The sequence below is a fragment of the Monopterus albus genome, unplaced genomic scaffold (genome assembly GCF_001952655.1).
Source record: "Monopterus albus unplaced genomic scaffold, M_albus_1.0 scaffold10.1, whole genome shotgun sequence".
NCBI lineage: Eukaryota > Metazoa > Chordata > Actinopteri > Synbranchiformes > Synbranchidae > Monopterus > Monopterus albus.
In genome coordinates, this window is record NW_018127890.1 from 3,073,538 (window position 1) to 3,091,897 (window position 18,360).

At 42.5% G+C, this 18,360-nt stretch overlaps 3 protein-coding genes across 3 annotated transcripts in view; 2 read left to right on the forward strand and 1 right to left on the reverse strand.

Moving 5' to 3' along the window:
* ptpmt1 (protein tyrosine phosphatase mitochondrial 1) overlaps window positions 1-2,937 on the forward strand; it is a 3,816-nt gene extending 879 nt beyond the window's left edge. Inside the window, exons 2-4 of the mRNA XM_020589954.1 lie at window positions 598-678; window positions 1,238-1,429; window positions 1,595-2,937. Coding sequence (XP_020445610.1) covers window positions 598-678; window positions 1,238-1,429; window positions 1,595-1,723 — 402 coding nt within the window. The 3' untranslated portion in view covers window positions 1,724-2,937. The remainder of the gene's footprint in view (window positions 1-597; window positions 679-1,237; window positions 1,430-1,594) is intronic.
* A 104-nt stretch (window positions 2,938-3,041) lies between these two features.
* On the forward strand, window positions 3,042-9,370 carry ndufs3 (NADH:ubiquinone oxidoreductase core subunit S3). The gene is made up of 7 exons (XM_020589953.1): window positions 3,042-3,439; window positions 4,733-4,798; window positions 5,245-5,342; window positions 6,597-6,746; window positions 7,107-7,232; window positions 8,008-8,127; window positions 9,065-9,370. The coding sequence occupies exons 1-7, from the start codon at window positions 3,385-3,387 to the stop codon at window positions 9,233-9,235; spliced, it is 786 nt and encodes a 261-aa protein (XP_020445609.1). The 5' UTR covers window positions 3,042-3,384; the 3' UTR covers window positions 9,236-9,370.
* Window positions 9,371-12,568: 3,198 nt separating this feature from the next.
* c1qtnf4 (C1q and TNF related 4) overlaps window positions 12,569-18,360 on the reverse strand; it is a 28,555-nt gene continuing 22,763 nt past the window's right edge. Inside the window, exons 2-3 of the mRNA XM_020590002.1 lie at window positions 16,855-17,214; window positions 12,569-16,103 (exon numbers count right to left, since the gene is read on the reverse strand). Of these exons, the coding sequence (XP_020445658.1) occupies window positions 15,327-16,103; window positions 16,855-17,214 (1,137 nt within the window). The 3' untranslated portion in view covers window positions 12,569-15,326. The remainder of the gene's footprint in view (window positions 16,104-16,854; window positions 17,215-18,360) is intronic.

Consider the following 18,360-nt stretch of genomic DNA (forward strand, 5'->3'; position numbering starts at 1 on the left):
TTCCTGCAGTTGATCCTTCATGAAAGTGATAATGCTGGTTTGTGTTCATAGAGTTTCAGCGAGGTGTTGATTCGACTGTGTAATCATTTTGGAAGCTGTAATTTGTGCAGCTGTCGAATCTACCATCTTAAATGACTATACTGAGCAGTCAGTTCTTCATTTGTTTGCACCACTTATTGTTATGAATGTGTGTGAAACATCAGTTAAAGTCATAACGCTAATTAAAACCCACTTAAAGCTTTGTAAAACTTTTTCTTTATGAGGCCAAAAGGGCACTTTCACTCTTTTGTCTCAGATCACGATTGCATTTTTTTTAATGTAGAAATACAAACACACTAAGTTTCACAAATCTGACACTGTGTTTTAATTAGTTACCAGAGTCTACTTGTTAATCATGTCTAGGTTTGACAAATGTAATTATGATTTCTGTTTCATTCCTTCCTGACTGCCAGTGGGAGTCATCCAGGAATTCACAGAACCATATTAACTAAATGCTCATGTTTGCAAAGCTTGAGATCCAGTCAGCCTCGCTCTCCTCTTAGCTGCTAGCGGGCCATCAACTGTGAGAACTGATGTCTGTCATTTCTTGTGTTGCAGCTGGTAGAAACAGAAAATGTCCGAGGAATTATCACCATGAATGAGATGTATGAGACCAAATATTTTTGCAACTCAGCTGAGGTGAGTTCAGGTCACTTTGCACTCTTGAGTTGAAGATTCAGACAGACAAGCATCTTGTGTGTAAGAGGAAATTAACAAGTGATGCAGCAGCTAGTTGTTATGCAGAAGCCTCAGTATGGCGGGTGGTGTCAATCAGATGAGCTGTTGATGATTGGTTTGTAACTTAAACCAGTGATCAGTTAGTCAATTAACTGAAAATGAATTATTTTTGGTTGGACAGCACAGATAATCTGATGACATTACCTTGGGTTCTGTGAAGTTATAACAGCTATATGTCATAATTTCTTTGGTATTAATGGAGAAAATATTCAACACATTAGGTAAAAATTAAAATAATAGTAAGGTGCAATCTTAGACTGGTTTGACATCCATCTGCTGGGGCCTGAATGACAGTTGGGTGAAACCAGAAGCTGTGAACCCGTGGTAAACGTCACACAGTGCTGCACCACACTGCTGATTACCACAGCCTGATTTCTCACAGTGGAAAATAAGTGCAGGCTGGGTTTGTCATCGACATATTCTATGCTAAACAACTTGGTGTGTTTGATGTTGGGTGCAGGAGTGGCGAGCTGCAGGGGTGGCACAGCTGAGGCTGAGCACCGTTGACCTCACTGGCGTCCCCAGCCTGGAGAACCTGCACCGAGGTGTAGAGTTCGCTCTGCAGCACCGCGAGCAGGGAACCAGCGTGTATGTCCACTGCAAGGCTGGGCGCTCCCGCAGCGCCACACTGGTCGCTGCGTACCTCATTCGGGTCAGTAATATCTGTGTAGAGGTCACACTATCCTGTCATCCCCTGCTGCCCACACTCCAACCCTGACATCAGTATTAAGTAGATGGTTGGCACATAAACACTACGCTCTAATGGTTCCTCCTGTCCAAGTGATGGGGTCCTCACATTGTGCTTGTGTGCTGACAGCTACACTGCTGGACTCCAGAGGAGGCCTATGAGAAGCTGGCGTCTGTTCGGCCCCACATCCTGGTGCGCTCCTCTCAGCTGGAGATGCTGAGGAAATACTACCAGCAGGTGTGTGGACAGTGCAGCTGAGAGCGCACGGCGACGGGTCGGACCTCAGTATGCTCCTACAGCAGCTGGAAGGCTGGAGACTCAGAGCTGAGCTTAAAGCCACCGTGACATAAAACGCAGCTGCTGTCTCTTCAGTCAGTCAAAGAAGAGTGAAGAGAAAACTCCATGTTTGTTTGTAGACCAAATTTCAAGACTTACTGGCACATTACAGATTTTAGTGGTTAATTCATGACAGTAATGATTTCAAAAATTTAAGTCACTGACTTTTTTGTTACCCAAGTGACTCCTTGCTGTGATCACCAGGAGCTAAAACCTTGAAACATGTAAAGCTCAGATCGTATGGTAAAAGAAATGGAAACATTTTTGAAATACCTGAAGCCCCATTTTATGACCTTCCACTCCTCACTATCCTGTTTAAGCCTCTAAAATTCCATAAAACAACAGGGCCGACCTGTTTCCACTCCATGTTATAGAACTGCTGTGTGCTTGTTACAGTGTTTCATGGAAGACATTTCAGTTTATCAAGTTTTTTCTTTGGTGCCTCACAACTTGAGAATGACGCTAAATACAGTCAGTACAGTCTAATGCGCTTTATGTTCATTTATTTTTAGTATTAAGGCATTACTGGAAAAAACGTGTATACAGTATGTGTCTGAGCGTAGTTCCATTAATGTGATAGAATTACTGCTATGACTCTGACAGAGCACAGCTGTTGCACACAGTACGACAGTGCACCACCTCCATTTTAGCCAGAGCAGAAAAGGAACTAAGTTCATGTGCTCGAGACCAGTAGCAGTGCCTCCCTTCACCTGTTACTTCACTCCTTCCTTCTTCATTTGATTTCAATGCATGAAAAAACTAAAAGCGGAAAGTTTTTCACTAAACTGCAGCATACTTTTAATCTTTGAGTATTTTTTACTACTAAATCTTTTTAACTGATACTTAATTTTACTTGTAAAATATTTTCCCATTGTAGTATTTGTATTTTTGCTAGTATTTAAGTAGGAAAACTATTCCACCACTAGTTTTGGAGTATATCATATGGTTATTATATTGATGAAACCAGTCTCAGCAATTGTAGTGCACTGTACAACAACACAGTAAGACTATATATCATAATGTCAAGCAGAAACAAGTGTCAAGACATTTAACATAACTCCTGGAATAGACCAGTTGTTTGCTTGTGTTTCTCAATATTTCATTTAATTTTCAAATTTATTAAATAATTCAATAGATTGGAGAGAAAAATGTGCACAGTTTTTAAAGTGTAGCATGCTTCCTTTAATCTGTTGTAACTAACACATTTTAATCTAAGAAAATATGTTTTTTACACTGAGAAATAGGAGTTATATACACATTTTACACGTGGAATATTTTCCTGTAAAAATAATGTTTACTTGTTGACCATAAGGAAGAGAAGTGTAATGTGTTATATTGAGAGGTACTTTTATTTTGTTAAGCCCAGTAATATCAGTGGGGCTAGGCTAAATAATAAAAACATCTTTCTGTATAACAGTGACGTTCCACAAAAACTGCAGCTTCCAAAATGATCATGCAGTTGAATCAGCTCATCACCTTCATGAACAAGGATTTTGTTAGCGCTCTGCGCTTAAACCTTCAGACCACCAGGGGGCGACACAGCAGACTTGTTTCTGTCCGAAGAAGAACTAAAGGGGGCAAACATGGCGGCGTCGTTGTTGCGGTTTGTCCGCTCAGGTCTTGGCAGCAGTTTTAATTGTAAGTTCGCTATAAATAAATTTGTCTTTATGCACAGTTTTTGCTACGGTTATCAGTTGTAGACAGCAACATTTACATGTTAGTGAAAGCGACATTGTCTCGTTTTCACCCGCCAAATGTTTCGGGTTTGACCTTCGAGCTAGCTAATGCTAACAGTAGGCTGACAGACCGGAGAGGTTCTTTCTGCCGTTTTTGTGATACATGGGTTATTTAATGTTAGACAACAAACGGTCGCGCACAAGTGTTTTAAATTGGGTAGAAGACGAACCTTTGATTTATTTATCTTCCTTTTAATTGCAAAATAGTCTCAGAACAGCTAACGGAGAAACGTAAACAGGAGGTTGAGCATAGCCTTGTGTCCGATTTCAGTTTCTCAGCTAATTATCACGAACAGATCAGGATGAATGAAAATGAACAGTATAAGCTTGGGCATTTTGTAATAATGAGACGGGGCCTCTTTAGGGATGTCAATAAAAGCCAGAAGGGGTGTTATGGCCTTAAATTATCAAGCCAATGTAAATGTTTTCATTTATTTCACATTGTTGGTATATTGTTCCTCATCATACTATATATATTTTTAATACATTTGTTTAGGGCTTAAACTAAATCTTTTGTTTAATCTGCTGATTGATTTTTTTTCTATTACTGGATTGTTTGCTCTGTTGAACATTAAACGTGACAAAATGCCCCTCACACCTTTGCAGAGTCAGTTTTGTCCAACCTACAGACCAACACCAATATATACAGTTTTTGTCTTTTCATTCGTTTTGCTTGGAAATTACTGAAATTATTCAGAGATTATTTAAATTGTTGCTGATTATTTTCTGTTGATCTACTGATGAATGAAGTCACTGTTTCAGCTATAATATAAATAAAAATAAATACAAGATAGACCTGGATTAGCATCAGAGGATGGATAGTGGGATTAACCAGTTTAAAAACAACAAAACATCACTATGTTTTGTTTTGTTTAGAGATGTATATCGTGTGGTCTTCAGTGACTTCATATTTTTGGTAAATAAGATGTACTAATTTTGTGTTCTGTTAGGCTATCTAGTTGTTCTTTACATAGTCAAACCAGTGCTAGAAAATCGGAAAAGAATAAAGTACAAGTATTCCACAGCCATACACTGTTGTCACTGAATTTTCAATTGTGTTGTGCATTGAATTGTTATCACACTGTCTTATGTGTGACTGTTCTTGTTCGTGTGCTTGTTGCTCACATTACCTGCTCCTCTGTAGATTCAGCTGTCAGCACCATGTTTCACCTTTTGACTCCTTCCTTTTTCTCAGGTGCACGGAGTTGGTGTGTCCTGCAGCAGCAAAGCAGACTGCAGAGCTCCACTACTGAGACCAGCCGTGAGTACACACTAACTGATGCTGCAAGAGATGACTAATAGAATCCAGTAGTTTAGCAGCAGTCAGGATGTTTGAACCACTAACCTCTTTGTTAACTTGCATAAGCTCCAGCTTGTGGAGTAGTAGTTTATTAAGTATTGAGTTGTAGTTTATTAAAGGGTTTCTTTGTGTGGACCATTAAAGCACTGTCAGCTGATGAGATGACGTCCTGAAGGTCGGTCTTGTTTGAGAAAAAGGGTGTCAGGAGCTGGTTTTTGTCTTAGGTCCCTCAAGTGCAGATGGTTTTGGCCATAGCTGTCATCACATTCAGGTTACAGCATTTAGCATCAGTTTTTCTGAAGGATAAATCCTGAACAACACTTGCAGCTGTTTTGAACATTGAGCATGTCTGACAGCTCGATCACTGCGTTCTCAGTTATCATACACCCTCTCTGTCCTTCCTGCAGCCACCATCAGGCCCAAGGATGCTGTCACTAACAACCAGCTGGCAGCGTTTGGGGAGTACGTGGCTGAGATGATGCCCAAATATGTTCAACAGGTCCAGGTCAGTTCATGTGCCCATAAGACTGTCAGAGTTAATAGAGGATAAGGATAATCACCTTTATTGGCCAAGTATGTTACACACAAGGAATTTGTTTCCGGTACAGAACCGATGGCAGCCATCTGCGGCGCCAACTCAAGTGATGGCTCTAACCATCGGGGGCAACGGGGGAGTTGTAAGCTTCTCCTTGTCTGTACTGCTAGTCTGTGGATCGACCAGGGTGATCTCAGATGACACGCTGCAGTTTGAAATCACGCACCAGAGTGCTGTTTGCCAGCTGTTTTTAATCACAGCTGAACAGCACTTATGTGAGCCTTTGAGTGTCAATATCAGTCAGGACTCAGGAGTAACAGTTGTTGAAGATGTGGTGACTGAATGCTGGTATCAGAATTGGATGGGTCGCTGTGGGTGCAGCAGGGTGTGGGTGTGGTTTCCATACAAACAGGCCTATCCATACCTACAGTAATCTAGTTTTACCTTTTAAAATGGTCACAAATTCAAGAAGATTGAATCTGAGGACAGTTCATTGTTTGCTTTTCAAATCTGAATCAAAATCCTTATCGAATCTTTTTAAGTAGTTTGTCTGGTGGGGAATGAAGAGATCTGGTAGTTAAAGTGGTTTCATTTCACTAACCAAACAAATTCCCACATTTTTGTGTTGATGTTTAAGTCTAGATTTGTCTAGACATGTTAATAGCATAGTTGCTCATATGAATTTAAGACCCACCTAGTGGATGTGGACATGAATAGAAACTACAGTAACAAATAATCCAACCTAAACCGTGGAGATCCTGCTGTGGCGCTGAGTCGTGGGGTTCACCCAATATTTCAGTCCTGCTCTCTGACTTTCATTAACCCTGCCCTCACTCATTCTTCCTGGGAGCTGTGCTGCAGCTGTAGCAATAAAACCAACAGGTTGTTGAAGTGGAAAGCATTCTTTTATTTTTCAGTGACTGTCAGTTAAATAACTTGTTGTGCTGCACAGTGCACTTGTTTTCCATAAATGTGCTTAATGTGGCTCTGTGGGTTGTACCATCTTTAGATCTGTGGAGATTTGCGGGGCAAAGGTGAGTATAGGAGCAGCCAGCACTTTCCAGCCCGGATTTTTACATTGATCATTCCAAGTGCTTGTCTCTGTGACTGAAAGGCATCTGTTGGTTATAGAACTTGGTGAATCGTAGTATGTTTGCCAACTTGGAAATGAGTCAGAAACCAGTTCTGGTTCAGATTTCAGATAGTTTGATAATGTGTGTGTAGGTGACCTGTTATAATGAGCTGGAGGTGATGATCCATCCTGACGGAGTGATCCCAATGCTGACCTTCCTGAGGGACCACACCAACGGCCAGTTCAGGAGCATGGTTGACCTTACTGCAGTCGACGTCCCAACACGGCAGAACCGCTTTGAGGTTGTTGATGCATTACAGGCACACGTCATGATGTTGACGTGCAACATCGATAAAACTACCTTTAACATTAACATCTTTAACACAGGATAACATAATGATCATATACTGTAGGTTTACATTATAGTCACTAGTCTTAATTATTTCAACTTTGTTTCTGCAAATCATGTTTGTCATTTTGGTGGATGCATCTAAACACTACAGTACAAATGAGCCTCAGCCACTGCAGAAAAGAAGCTGATCAGAGTGATAGTCTGTTCAAAGCACTTCAGTTGAGAACAAAACACAGCCCTGACTTTACCCACAACTGGGCCAGGATTTAAAAGTAAACTAATCATAGTGTTTTGTGCTGATTATTCACAGATTGTGTACAATCTGCTGTCGCTGCGCTACAACTCTCGTATTCGTGTTAAGACGTACACGGATGAGTTAACACCTGTGGACTCTGTTGTTTCCATCCACAAGGGCGCCAACTGGTACGAGAGGGAGGTGAGTCGCATCCCCGACACCTTTTCCTTGTACAAACAGCAGAAGAGGAAGTTACGGTTTCCTTATGTTGCACTCTTCAAAACCAAGGTTACAGAGTGCCTCACAAACAACAAGGCATCTAACAGACATGGCATACAACGGAGCAACACATCATGCAAAAACAGGAGAGAAAAGTGAGGCACACAGACACACTGGTCAAAGGTTTGAGAACACCTCCATTTATCCCGTTGTATGAGCTTTAATTCACCAGCAGAACACACCTGTGGCATTCTTTTTACAACTGAAATGAACTGTTGTCAATGGGAGCAGATCATGTAGAGCCTTTTGGGTGGTAACTATGACCTTTTATTCTAAATTCGAGTGGCAGCCAAAGCAGAGGCCAACGCTGGAGTAATGAGCTGCAGCTACAGACAACAGTGTAAATAATTACCATAATAAAAGCAATTGTGCAAGTTTCTCAGCATGGATGAAAAATTATGGTCTAAATTTTCCCTGTGTGGTTTGCTATTTGTGGTCAAACAGCCCAGGGTTTGGAGCAGCAGCAGCTGTCGAGCCCTCGGGCTGATGATGACGACCTCCGTTTTATCCTCATTCAGTTTTTGAAAATGTGGCTTTCTGCTTTGTACTGAGAGTCTCACAACTAGAGCCAAGCATCGTCTGCACAAATACGCTTGTTTGCAACTATGAATTGAGAAGCCCAGTGGTAACATTTAGACGGAAGACCCTGAGACTGACCAAGCTGAGAATAAAAGTGTGCATGTGTGTGTTTATACAGGTGTGGGACATGTTTGGCGTGTTCTTTGCCAATCACCCTGACCTGAGGCGCATTCTGACAGACTATGGCTTCGAGGGTCACCCCTTCAGGAAGGACTTTCCTCTGTCAGGATATGTTGAGGTGAGCTCTGCCAGCAACGGGGGGTCCAGGTGTGTCCTCCAGAAGATGAATGTTGAAGGATCGGCAGATTTCAGTCTGCTGGATCCTTCCGTTTTTATTTATTTATATATTTAGTTTTTGAGTTCGTCATAATTAATCCAGGGTTCTCATAGGCCTGTAAAATCCTTGATCATTTGCACTGGCAAAGAATAATTTAAGGCCTAAATACTTTGTGAAATTGATTTCCTTTAGGGGAATGTTCATCAAAAATCGTCTTTGTGTCTGAGGATGGACACTTCACACAGTGATGACAGGAGATCTGCTTTAAATGCATCGGGGTGTCTTGACATGAAAAGCTTCCCATGTAGTTGATTTTTTAATATTTTTCCTCAAGACCTCCGGTTTCAGTCCTTAAAGAGGAACTATGCCCTTTTTTCAGCTGTACACACAGACTTGTTGGCATATGATGTTGATACTGGTGATTTTTCGAACCCAATTCATATTGTGTTTCAAATGCAAGTGCATGTAACCTCTGAGCAGTGAAGAACATGCACACAGTGCAGTTTAACTGACCTGAGCTCAAGGTGAATACAGAGTGAAGCTGACTGCCAGCTGGTTCATCCGCTGTCACCAGTCGGATGTGGCTTCATGTGATGGTTCAGTCTCGCTTCTCTAAAATCATAGTTCCTCATTTTCTCTCTCCTCACATCTTTTCAGCATGTGAGGGAAGTGTGGGTACCGTTTAGGGAACAAAGATGTACCCAGGGAGTCCGACAGCAGCTTCTCCCAGCTGGTTGGCTCCAAGGTCCAGACCCAGCTCCACCGGGTGGAGCTCAGTGACTGGTCCCTCCTCTGTTGCATTTGTTAAATCTGCTGGAAGAGAGGTTGCTAGCTGAATGTGAGGGTGGTGTTACACAAGCTCACCATGAAAATGCTGAAACAGCTGTACCCTGTGCAGGTGCGTTATGACGATGAGGTGAAGCGCGTGGTGGCTGAGCCCATAGAGCTGGCGCAGGAGTTCAGGAAGTTTGACCTGAACACACCCTGGGAGGTGTTCCCTGCCTACCGAGAGCCCAAAGAAGCTGCGCCCAAACTGGAGGCCGGTGACGAGGCCCCAGAGAAGAAGTGACGTCCCTCTGTTGAGTCTCCACACATCATCTTCATCATGTTCTGTCTGTGTCAGACTTGGACTCCAACCCCCTGAACAAACCCACCTGAAATATTTATGTAAATAAAAATACTGATAAAACAATGTTTAAAAGATTATTTGTGGATTTGCGGTTTTTATTACAATTTAATGTTTGCACATTTATGAACCAAACACTGGAGAAGTTCATATAATAAGTATGCTGTAAATGTAACGTGTAAATTAAAGGAACGATGCCACACGAATAAGGAAAAGAAAAAAGATCAATGGAAAACAAAGTAATCACTGCTAAAAGATTAAAAACTCAAAGATCACATTAAAGATCCAAGTTTAGCCAATTTAAAAGCTCTTAAGAGTATTTTTAAGTCAAAAGAAGCTTAACAGTTTTTATTAAGTTTGTGAGAAGTAAAAAAAAATAATAATAAGGATTTTTATTTGTTTCATATACCTATATCAAAAATTATACCTTTAGCAGCTTGTTAAAACATGGGCCCAAGCCAGGCGTGTCCGCATACTTTTGGCCGAAATAGAGTATCTGTTGAAAACATCCGTTTTGCTCATTTCAGTGTTTATTTCAACAGTTTTGCTACATAACTATTTGATGTCATTCTAGACGTTCCTTTAAATCTGCATCTATAAAATCGGTCAGTGATCATTTTGCTGAGCCCGCCACACTTCAGTCACCCAGCAGGTGGCGCTGCAGCACAACATAAAACCCAAGAGATGCTGTGCAGCTGACTGTTGCTTTCTTCTGTCAGTTCATTATCTCAGTTCACACAGTCCAGCCTGTACGTTTCTTGTTTTTTATTTGGTCAGACATTTTTATTGAAGCATTCATTTTACATGGAAGAAATACTCAGAACATTTCAGAGTCAACATGAGCCAGACCTCTGAAAACGACATGGGTTAGAATATTTTTTCAGTACCTATTCTTCTCATCATGCTTGAATTTGTGCTTTTGGAAAAACAGAAGTGCTAACTTTGCCAGACAGTGATAACAAAGCAGTACTTTAACCACATTTTGACCCATGTCTGAGCAACAGTTTCTAAAACACAATGACTGACCTTTCATCAGGACTATAGAGAAGCACAGACCAGAAACATCCAACACAGATAATTCACTGATCAATAAGAACGCACAGTTAACAGGTGTTGACTGAAGCTGCTCAGCCATCATGAGAACGTATCTTTTTAACTCACTGTATTTTCATTTACATGCATGCATCACACTGACTGTGTCATATGCTCAAGTCACTTCACACACCACGAGTCCTGTGCAGGATGTGTCGCTGGTTGTTGACAGGTGTCACCAGGCTGATCATGAGCGAGTGAACCTGGTCGGGCCAGGTTTTAAAGCTGGTCCGTCACTGTGCACTGCTCACTCACTGAGGCTGAAATGTGACAGGATACATGAAATGAGACTTACCCACAGCACAGTTTCATACTGTGAAGATATGCAGTCACTTTCCAAGACATCCCAGCAGCCTTAGGAAACTGTGGACTAGTGGTGCCAAGAGGCCCGTGAGAGTGTCAAGCCCTAGACTCGCTGTCTGTTAGTTTCCACAGAAGGCGTGAGACCATCTCCCCAGTTCCAAGCGGATCACTGTGAGGTAAAGACCTTTATGACTGGGACCACTGGGACAGCACTGTGTGCCACATCTACAGGTCTGCCTATTTCATTTGATCTTTTTAAGGTTTTGATATTTCATTGTGAAAATATTTTTAAAAGCAGAAGCCTAATCTTGACAGTTTCCTGGGAGCCACATAAACCACACAGCACCAAAAGGCCACACAGCTTTTGGACATGAATGACATCCAGGTTACTTAAGACCCGAGCTGGTTTGGTTGCATGTTAGATGCAAAGGTTTGAAAACTCATTTTTCAGTTTTTCTTAACCTCTCCTGTGCCCTTCTTACACGTTTCAAGTAGGCAAGCATGTCTCAGGGTGAGGAGCTGGAGTACAGGTGAATATTTTTAAATGGCAGTGAACTACATAAAGGGCAGCGAAGTGTAGAAGGTTCAGCTGCATGTGACGTTTTGTCAGAATTTCCAGCATTACCAACACTTCTAAGAGAACCATACGCATTGTTCTGCCAACTTAACACATCAAATCCACACTACAGTTCACTAGGCCTCAAAATCTAATGAAAAGGTCACATGAAGAATCATGAGATACACGTTGTGATGGACGTTATGATTGCAGTACTATCAGCTCAGCATTATTTTTAATAATGTTATTAAAATATCTGTATGATCATGATCTTGTAAGCTTGCAGTGAAAAATTATTTTGAAGGAGAGAAACAGAACTGTAACTGGTAACTGTACTTTACGCACAGCCAAACGCCGGGTGGCACATGGCAGCGTTTGTCGAGTTCAGAACTGCTTCTTGTGCGGAAAACAGTGATGAAAACACACAGGAGTTGTGGCACACTTGGCTTCTGAGGACACATACATATGGACAATGGGGTAGGTGCCATGTTTGTAGCCTACGCTGTCATCATGTGCAGGAACAATGTGTCTGTTTTGGGTATTTAGGACTAATGTGCATTGGCTGGATTATCATGTATTTGCTGCCATGCGAGCTGCCAGTTTAAGCATGTGAGCCGTGCAGTCAACACTGCTGTAGTGCATCAGTCGAAACGCAGTGGGAATGTTCACAGACAAGACTACAGCATTGTTTTCTGTTAGCTTTCTGTGCTGTTTAAGTTAAATGGAAGCTACGAACCACCTTCAGTGGTTTCCAAAGTTTGTTCCAGGATCTGGGGGAAGTGGTCTCCAACCTTTCTGTGACTCCACTTCTGTCACAGGGTAAAGTCTCAGTTAACATAAGTAATTTTTTTTACATAGACTCTTTTGAGAATTTTTTTAGGCTTGAAGAAATAAAATATCTATAATCTTATTTAATAAAAAACTATAGGAAGCAATAAAACCTTTTGTCCATGTCTTGTTCATATTAATTATCTTGCGACCACTCAGAATTTTCTTGAGGCCCCACCTTAGCAGTATGGCTCCCGGACCCAGAGCTGGAGACCAGTTACGTTTGTGACATCTTAACAAAGATCATGTTCTCTGTGTCATTCGTGGATATGTTTGTCTTTTCAGATTGTTTAGATGACTTTAATAGTTCCTAGGGGCCTGAAAATCTCTTTTCTGCCTCCATTTCAAAGAGTCTGTTCACCTGAATTAGACAAAGCATGTTCTCATAACTGGTAGTTTCTAAATGTGTCGTTTGGTGTTGTGTGTTCCAGGCATCTTTTCTCAGAGTTCTTTATCGTATTTCCCAACACACAGCACATTGTTCTGTGGATCAACCATTGTCACTGTTGCTGCATTAAGGATTTTTTTTTGTCAAAGGATCAAGTTGTAAATGCAACAGTGACATACGTATTATCACCATTTAATTTTGTTATGGTGAAGCATTAGTGAAGCTTCTTATTGAAACATGCAGCACACAGCATGAGTCATGTTTCTGTCAACCCGTTGAATGTATAGCCTCACTACTCCTTTTTAAACTCTGTTTTGGTCTCCACCAGCTCCTGAAAAAAATATTTGGCCCTTTAACTGCTAAATGTGTTTAGCAGGGCAGTGGGAGTGAACCGGAAACAAAACACCGAGCTAAAAGATGCTAAAAAGCTCCACAGAGCAGAGGAGAACTGTAGAGTCCTGTGATAATTCTCTGTAAGTGTTAAATCAGTCAATTGGTCCACCATTAACACAAAAGTACTGATCAGTGCAACTTTAAATGTCATTTTTTGTGCTTTGAGCACAACACCCAAAACTGCTTCACCTCAGCTGTATTGAACATGGGGCAGAAATCAGGTGCACCGACCCTCTTAGAGCTGATACTAAAATATCAGCGCTCTCCCTTGCCGAGTAGATTTTCTACAAAATTAGTTTCACACCTAAAGCATCTATAGTTGTTTTTCATTTTTGTTTTGTTTTGTATCAGATAATGTGAAAGCAACATGACCATGTGAAAGAGGTCATATGGGCTGACTGAGATTTATCAGCTGGAGCTTTACAGGGAGTTTAAGCTCATTGTTTCGTGTCTGGACCACAGCTTTCCTGCTTTGGTCCGCTCTCATGGCGTTGTTTTGAAGCAGGTGATTTCAAAGAAAAAGCCCTAAATAATCACTGTCCACAACCTGCTCAGCAGCAAACAGGCCCAGTCAGAGGCCAGCTGTTAGCAGCTAACAGAGAGGGAACGGTGGACTGAGGTTCTCCAGGTTGGCAGAAACATGATTCCAAATGAATGATCATGTTGCTTTGTAACTGCTAGATGTGTAAACTAGCTACTGTTTGCTAACAGCTAATGAGGTGATGGGCAGGTGATGTGCTGTGTTTGCAACTTGACATCACAGGACTAATGTTTATATAAGAACTCCACTTGTCATAAATTCACATCCAGTTAAGTGTAATAAAAAATCTGTTCAAGCACAGTGAAGTATCACTTCACGTGGGGACTCGCTTTCATAAAGTCATGGTTCATCAAATCAGTCTTTCCTCAGGCGGTGGGAAATTAAACAGACCTGAATATTACAGCAGCCTGGGAGGAGCAATTCAATTTTCCCCACAGTGAGGAAATAGATTAAACACTGCTTGAATTAGAAATCAAATTAAGACCCAGATGCCCGCAGGCCCAGGGGTGGCATGTGGTCAACAGTTGGATGGGAACGCAGTCGGCACTTTTCCAAAACTAAGTCAGTTTGGTCCTCTTGTCCTCTGCTCCTGCTGTGGCCGAGTGTTGGGACGAGAAACACTCCAACATGAAGAAAAGACCCATTTTGACATAAAACACAGTTCATATCATGTTCACATGCCTGTGAAGACAGAGTAAAGTAACTTTTTACACACGAGCAGAAACACTGAGTCTTTGACATGGATAAGTGCGTTTAAAGGAGTATTTCACTAAAAAAATGAAACATCAGTGATTACCTCCTCAGCTTTATGTCAGGCAACTGTCCACTAATGAGCCTCGCCTACAGCACAAATAAGAGAATTAAAGCTTTATTTATTAATCATATTTATAATCGGGCTGAATTGTCCTTTTGTTTTAATTGGGGGTGCACAGTGAATCTGGATCTCAGCTAAGCTTCTTCTTCTACCAGCTGTTTGATCGTAAAAATCTTTGATCATGGTGCTGTGGACACAGAATAGTGTTTTTAATCTGTAAAAAGTCCCAGCAGTATGGAGGCACCGCTGCTTTATGTATCATTTCACCTCTAACTGTAAACTTTCTGTATATATCTGTAACTAACGATTAATTATGGACTAATCAGCTGATAATTTTCTTCCAGGTTGATTGATTGTTTTGTAAAATGGTGAGAAATGCCTTTCACAAATACCAAGAACTAAAATGAAACCTTTCACTTGCTTCTCTTGTCTGAGCAATAGTCAAACCCAGAATTACTCAGGTTATTTTCATTTAAAGCATTGAAGAGCAGAAAAGTCTCCCGTCTGAAGCTGGAAGCCTGAACCGTTTGGCATTTTGTAATTACACTGATCTGTTTTACTTTTCTGCCGATTGACTCATCATTTCATCTCTCACTTTATGTACTGTTGAGTAGTTAAGCCTATAACAGTACATTAGATTTCATGAGCTCTTCATATGTTTTGTATGCAAAATATTAATTGGTAGAAGGATAAGTTCCATAAAATGTAAATATTCAGGTAAAGCACAAGCAATTCAAGCTTATCCCGCAGTGCTGTACACGAGCATGTGTACTTCCACCACTAGATGGAAGTACAAAAGTTTACTCCTTTGAGAGTCTGGCTGACACAGAGATGAGCAGGTAATGACTCCGTTTTCATGACAGAGTGAAATATTCAGTTCACATTACAGCCATTTATTTGTGGGAGATGAAGTCATGTCCTGGGAAGCTGTTAGCTGGACATTGAAGCTTTGCCCTCAGTCCGAGGTCCCTATGACTTTGTGAAGGAATTCATATGAAGAGGAAGTGTCAAAGAACGCCACAAAGCACAGAACCTCCCAACACCTTCTGTGGACTCTGGGCATTTCCATCTCACATGAATTCCTCCCACGATGTTCAGGCCTGAGCCGATGCTCTGCAGCTAGGGCTTCTTGTCTGCATACGATTGGCTGATGGGGAAGTCGGGGTAAACCAGGAAGCCAGTGAAGGTGATGTACTTGGCGTGGTTGCTGTAGGCCCCGAATCCATCTCTCTGGTGGGAGTAGAGCCAGACGGTGTCTCCTGGTTTCAGCGACAGCATCAAGCTCTGGCTCTGCAGAGCTTTCTCGCCCTGGCTGTCGTCGTAGATCATTGCCTGCACTTCCAGATGGTTCTTCATCAGCTTGACTGACAGTGTCTTCTGCGGCAGCTTGCCCACGTTGAAGGAGAAGTAGTACGCACCGGGAACGCGACAAGTGAACACCCCCCCCGTGACGTTAAAATCTTCTCCGATATTGACCAAGGCCGTGTCAAAACTGATTGGCTGGTGCTGTGGCATGCCCACTTGGTTGACCCCCATGATGCTCTGGGTGCGCCCCACCGAGAATGCAGATCTCTGGTCATCCTCCTCATCTTCCTCCTCCTCTTCCTCTCTATGTTGCAGCTCCTTCTCCTCCTGCGTGTCTCTTGTTGCAGACCTGTCCTGCTCTGTGGCCTGGTTACTGTTCAACAGGGGGCTCTTAGCCTGCTCGGGCTGCTGGGAGTTGTAGGCAGACTGATGGTGTGTCTGGTAGCCGTAGGTGTCGGGATAGACGAGGTAACCGTTGAAGGTGGTGTAGTGCCCGGTGTTGCTGTAGAGCGCGTAGCGAGGGTCACCATGGAGACGGAGCCAGACGGTGTCCCCAAACTCGAGCTGCAGCATGATGCTCTGGCTCTGAACCTGAGGGTGGAAGCAGAGTTTATTACCCTGGTCACGCAGTCACACCTGGCTTGGCTTTGCATCAAGGCACAGAGGCCAACCTAATCCGATCATCTACCTCACACAGCTCTTCGTTCAGGGGAATCTGGTGTAATCCTCTCTGTTCTGCTTTCATTCTCCACCTCAATACAAACGCACACCCTCTGGGAGAAGAGCTATATTGCACTAAGACAGTTGGAGAGTGCCAACATGGTGAAAGACCTTTGTAAACATTTCCTTGGAGGGGAAAAAAATCGTCCTGAAATAGAGTTCAGCCTTTTTTTTAACCAGAGGCAGACTTGACTGGGAGACCAGGCTTAGGACAACTTCTTTGTTTTAAACTTGAGAAAGATGAAAAAAAAAAAACGTTTCCACTTCCAGAGGGACCAAGATTCAGCCATTTCATTACTGGTCTGACAATGCCTTCAGTTAGGATTTTTTTTTTCTCCTTAAGCTAAAAGATCACTAGTGACAGATGTAAGATGGATGTACACACTGCCAGGGCTGTGTATTTGGTCCCACTCATTTTTTCATTAGAATATTTTATGACAATTATTATTTCAAATTTAACACCTTCAGTCAAATTCTGTTCTGTCTCATCATCTGTCAATATCTTTGTATGAAAACTTGTCGTTGTTGTGTGTCATTACTGGCGCCAGTCTGATAACTTCATTCATGAAAAAAACACTCACACCCCTTGAACAGAATTAGATACAAGTGGCCTTAAGCCTACCTTCCTCTCCTCTCCGGCGTTCTCCTCATACACAATGGCCTGCACCTCGTTTCTGTTCTTCATCAGCATCACCGAAAGGTCTTTATGTGGAAACTTTCCCACTGTGAAAGAGAAGTAGTAGGCCCCAGGTATGCGACAACGAAACACGCCAGCCTTGGGGTCAAAATCCCCGCCAATGTTGACATAAATGGTGTCAAAGGTCACCGTCATCTTTGGTCCACCTTCCATGCTGTTGGTTCGTGCAACGGAGAAAGCTGAACATAGCTCCCTGTCATCCAGAAGGCGGGCAAAACCCCACACAGCCCCTGCATGGCTCAGGCACAGCAGGCCAATTAGCACACTGGCTGGGAGCAGCAGCATCTGTAGAAACATCAGGAAATGACATTACCATTACTGTATGTATGTACAGCTTTGAAATAAAAGTCTTTAACAACATGGCTACTGTAGAATATTAAGTTAAGTTTTACCTTCTGAACTTTTGGAAATGACAAGATAAACTGTCTCAAAACACCAGCTTCATATCAGACATTCATGGCAAACATAATAGTTTGCAGTTCAATCTTTCCCGTGTCTGTCAGGACTTGTTATCTCCTCCAAGGGGTTTATGTCTTTACAGCATTTGCTGCTTTGTTTGTTTGTCGGTTTGTTTACAACATAACTCAAGAAGCGATGAATGGACTTTGATATTTTTGGAGAGGTAGGGTGTGGCCCATGGAACAGTTTGGAAGGTTTTGGTGCTGATCTGGATCATCATCCAGGTCCACTGTGACATAGGTCCAGTTTCAGTGTTTTTACTTATACAGTGCTCAGAGTAAAATTGCAAAATAACATCCCCATAAGTTCTACCACACGTCAAAGTCTGATCTGGATCCAAGTCATATTCTGGATCTGCAGATCCGAGATGTTCACATTTACAGGGCTCATGAAAACTGGCTCCTGTGGGACCTAACAGATTTCAGCAACATCAGCACTGAGATCTCTGAGCTGCCTGAGGCTTATTGCTTCATTTTGCTGCTTATTGATTGTAAATTTTGTAATACTCAATTTCATTTGATTTAGTAGAATCATTGTCTCCATCCATTCATCCATTTTCATCCGCTTATCCGGGACCGGGTCGCGGGGGCAGCAGTCTAAGCAAAAATGTCCAGACTTCCCTCTCTCCAGACACTTCCTCCAGCTCCTCCGGGGGAATGCCAAGGCGTTCCCAGGCCAGCTAAGAGACATAGTCCCTCCAGCATGTCCTGGGTCTTCCCCGGGGCCTCCTCCCGGTGGGACATGCCCGGAACACCTCCCTAGGAAGGCGCCCAGGAGGCATTTGAAACAGATGCCCCAGCCTCCTCAGCTGGCTCCTCTCGATGTGGAGGAGCAGCGGTTCTACTCTGACCTCCTCCTGGGTGACTGAGCTCCTCACCCTATCTCTAAGGGTGCGCCCGGCCGCCCTGTGGAGAAAGCTCATTTCGGCCGCCTGTATCCTGGATCTTGCCCTTTCGGTCATGACCCAAAGTT